The sequence below is a fragment of the Martes martes genome (assembly GCF_963455335.1).
Source record: "Martes martes genome assembly, chromosome: X".
NCBI classification, from domain to species: Eukaryota; Metazoa; Chordata; class Mammalia; order Carnivora; family Mustelidae; genus Martes; species Martes martes.
In genome coordinates this window covers 17,632,458-17,636,814 of record NC_137897.1, presented here as the reverse complement: position 1 = coordinate 17,636,814, position 4,357 = coordinate 17,632,458, and the positions used below count along the sequence as shown (strand labels likewise).

The 4,357-nt window shown below is 42.0% G+C and overlaps 1 protein-coding gene across 1 annotated transcript; it reads right to left on the bottom strand.

The window, feature by feature from the left end:
- Nucleotides 1-205: 205 nt before the first annotated feature.
- DDX53 (DEAD-box helicase 53) lies at nucleotides 206-2,200 on the bottom strand (the record flags this gene model as incomplete). Its single annotated transcript, XM_080794921.1, has 1 exon — nucleotides 206-2,200. The coding sequence occupies one exon, from the start codon at nucleotides 2,198-2,200 to the stop codon at nucleotides 206-208; it is 1,995 nt and encodes a 664-aa protein (XP_080651047.1).
- Between the last annotated feature and the right edge of the window lie 2,157 nt (nucleotides 2,201-4,357).

The following is a 4,357-nucleotide window of genomic DNA, read 5'->3' as shown; positions in this document are numbered from 1 at the left end:
AAAAAATCACCCAACACATAACATTTAATTTTTTTTCCAAATAAGCTCTTACTCTCTCATTTTTCAAATACTTTTGATTTTATTAAGGAACATAAATGATATTGGAAGCTTAGTATTTAAGAATTGGTTAGATGTCTTTAAACTGCCAGATCTTTAACATATCTTCAGTCTTCCAGGAACATAACACAACTCTTCAATGTAGATATCAGTAAAACTCTCTGGGTTTTCCTTGAGATTTCGATTTTTTTCCTGTGTCCTTTTTTTGTTTGTGCATTTTGAATCGCTCAGCCAGTGTTAGGAGATCTTCAGGGACGCTCTGATTTGCTCGTTTCAGAATTTTAATCAATTCAGTGGCAACCTTCCAATCATTCTGAGTCATGAGGGTGACTGATATACCCGTCTTCCCTGCTCTTCCAGTACGCCCCACTCTGTGTACGTATTCTTCAATATTGCGTGGGAAGTCATAATTATATACGTGGGTGACATCATTAACATCAAGACCTCTGGATGCTAAATCAGTAGCAATCAGTATTTTCACTTTTCCACTTCTGAAGTCATCCAATGCTCGTTCACGATCATGCTGTTCTCTGTCGCCATGCAATGATTGCACTGGTATGCCTTGGATGCTCAAATCACTTGATAAGTCGTCAGCAACAAGTTTTCTGCTGACAAACACGATGACTTTGTCGTGGGGTGACAGACCCTGTAAGAATTCTTGGATAAGAGATCGTTTTTCTTCTTCTGTGGTAACGATTACATTTTGCTTCACCGTACTAACAGCAACTAGATCCAGAGTACCAACATAAACAATCATAGGTTCTTTCAGGTAAGACCGAGCAAGTCGACGAATGGTATCTGGCCAAGTTGCACTTGTCATAATAGTCTGGCGGTCTGGGCGCACATCTAATAAAATCTTCATTATCTGGTGTTCAAACCCCAGATCTAGCATTTTATCTGCTTCATCTAAGACTAAGTAGGTTATGCTTCGCAAGTTGACAAAGTTATTCATTTGCAGATCATTCAGTCGTCCAGGAGTTGCAATAATGATATCTATGCCTTTGGTAATATCTCGTATTTGTCGTTCTCTACTTCCACCACCATATATACAAATACTTTTAAGACCTTTATATGAATACTTAGAACATTCAGCTTCCACTTGAAGAGCTAATTCTCTAGTGGGTGTAAGGACTAGCATGCCAGCCCCATTTCTTTCCTCTCTAGGTATTGGCTGATTATTGAGATGAATAAACCCAGGCATTAAATAGGACAATGTTTTGCCTGTTCCGGTTTGGGCAACTCCTATAAGATCTATTCCTTGTAGAATAATTGGCCATGCCTGTGACTGAATGGGTGTTGGCTTTTGAAAACCTGCTCGTCTAATGCTTTTCATAAGTTCAGGATAAGGATGGAAAGCATCCTCAAATTGACAAGTAGGGGTGGGAATGGGGCGCTTTTCGCCATCTTTCAAGTCATCACACATTATGTCAAAATTTTCCTTTCTCCACATATCTACTTCAGCTTCAGACAACGAGCTCGTTGCTTCAGATTCTACATAGAAGTTTTTCTTAATTGGTGGTAAATCTGCCCATTTTCTTTTTTCCCACTCTACAACTTCTGCTCTGATTTGGTCCCAATCTATCAGTGGCTGAACTGGTCTAGCACCAGCGTTATCTGGGCGTAGCTCTCTTCCAGCAGAGGCCTGAGGTGCGGCACTATCAACACGGGACTGTGAATGGTGGCCTCGTTCTTGTTTCTTAACAAGAGCATCTATAGCTGCTTTGGCCTTTGCTTTCATGTCTTTTGTGCCAAAAATTTTTACCTCTGCTTCACAATCACCTTTTATGATCTGTATTTTGGTGCTTGTTGTAGCCTGGATATCTTTTATCTTTGATCCACCACGACCAATCACCACACCAATCATATTGTTCTTCAATCTAAAGCAGAGAGGTGGCTCCCCCAGGCCTGAGGCTCTCACCTCTGTGTAGCCGGCGGGGCCGCTCCAGCCTCTGCCGCTTCTGCCCCTTCCAGTGCCAACACCGCCACCGCTGCTGCCAGCGCTGCCGCCGCCACCACTGCCGCCACCACCGCCGCTACCGCCACCGCCGCCGCCGCCGCCACTGCTGCCGCCACTGCCATCCTGGCGGGCCCTGAAATCTCTTGGATTAGGCTCTGCCTTTTTCTGCTGTGGGGCCCAGGCCATTACTGTGTAAGGTAAGCGTGGTGTTGGCCTTCAGCCTACCTAGAGTGGGAAGACACGGTCTGAGTCTTCCCTCTTCTCAGGTGCTTGATCAGCAGAATATGGCGCTGGTCGGTAGCTATGCAGCCGTTGAAAAGAAATTGCTCTGTGACATAGTGGCATGGGTTTCAATGGGCTGGCCAATCACAGGACTCTGGGCTGGCGCGAGGTAGGCAGGCACCTCTGATGCAAAATTTAAAGTGACACTGTCACATGACTCGTTGCTGGCGATGGTGACCTTAGTCATGTGATTAAGTAGTTTGACCCAGGGTTTGCACATCGTAAAATTACTTTTCCCTTTCCATTATAGTAATAATAAATAATTATTACTCTATTCTTTGGAAACAATTCATTAAGTCTAGCTGACCCTCGTAGGCTCACCAGCTGTTTAAATTCAGTTCTTTCCAATGTTTTGTAGAAACTAATGTTCTTTGTGATGTATTTGAAAAACATTGCTCGGGATGAATATTGATTGTCAAATGAGTTTTTTTCATTTGGTGGATCAACAAGACTTATTCTGACAAAACACATGGCAAGTCCCCCACACTTTTTTTATGAATTATACTAGGAGTTTTAAAGCATTCCCAATATCTTTTAGTTCATTAACTGTTAAAAAGGGAAATTTGTTTAGTCAAATGTGGCTTTAACTTAAGAATATATGTATTTCCCTATGTTTTCATCTTTACACTGACTAATAGCATGTATTACAGAACCACACAATCCTAGAGGCATTGGATGTGTCAGGGTCACTTTGTTTTTCTCCTTCATTAAAGAGAGAACGGAGTTGAGGCCCTGATATCCTTAAGGACTTGACAGAGTACTTTATACTGAGAGTATAAATTGAGAAACTTTTCTTAGCTTATAGAGAGGGGCTCTCAATGCTCTACTGTAAAGTACTTGTTTTTGCTCCTTTTGTTTCCTGTGGGTGATATAGGAGAATAGAAGGAGCCATGGTAATGAAGTGAAATAGTCTTAAAGTGAGAAGCGTAGCCATGTACAAAAGCAGTACACTTTGTGGCGGAACTCAGTGTATTCAATTATTGAGACTGAAGACTTGTGCAGGTATTGTAGGTACTGAGAGAGATTATGCTTTCAAGGTCATTCCCTACCATTGGAGAAACTGATTGCCACCTAAATTAAAGGCCACCAGTGCGATATTCTTTGTTTCAAAAATCTCTGGAACGGGCTTATCTCCTTTCTGAAATGTTCCCCTTAGATATTTACCCTATGGGTTTTGGTTTGGTACCTTAGTAACTTACTCTAAAAAAACCAGAGCACAAAAGTATAAAGTTGTCAATTAGATGCATTCTAGTGGAGCAGCTGGCTAAGAGGTTCTTACAGAACAGAGGGAGACAAAAAGTGAAGGGTTGGGGTTTCTGATGAAGTATATCTGAAGAAAGATAGTGGAAGAGAGGATTGTGCTTAAGGCATTCTTCATCATTTTGCTTAGGGTGGTTCCCAATACTTGATAGGCAACAATAAAAGAGTGAAATATTATAGACAGCAAATTGAGATAATTGTAAACCACTGTGATTTCCACAAAATTGTCCTGTAGATAAGTTAATGTTGAAGTCCTAAAGCATTCTTATAGGTGGGACTTCCTTAGAAACAGCTCTGATAGTATTTTATTTTATTTTATTTTTTAAAATATCTTATTTATTTATTTGACACAGAGAGATCACAAGTAGGCAGAGAGGCAGGCAGAGAGAGAGGGGGGAAGCAGGCTCCCTGCTGAGCAGAGAGCCCGATGAGGGACTCGATCCCAGGACCCTGAGATCATGACCTGAGCCGAAGGCAGAGGCTTAACCCACTGAGCCACCCAGGTGCTCCTATTTTATTTTATTTTTAAAGATTTTATTTATTTGATAGAGAGAGATCACAAGTAGGCAGAGAGGTAGGCAGAGAGAGAAGGGGAAGCAGGATCCCCGCTGAGCAGAGAGCCGGACTCGGGGCTTGATCCCAGGACCCTGAGATCATGACCTGAGCCGAAGGCAGAGGCTTAACCCACCGAGCCACCCAGGCGCCCCTCTGATAGTATTTTAATTTAATTTTCTTTGATAATCTAAAGCAACCTAGACTTGGGGGATTCCAGTTAGCATTAATGATTATAATAACTATAGT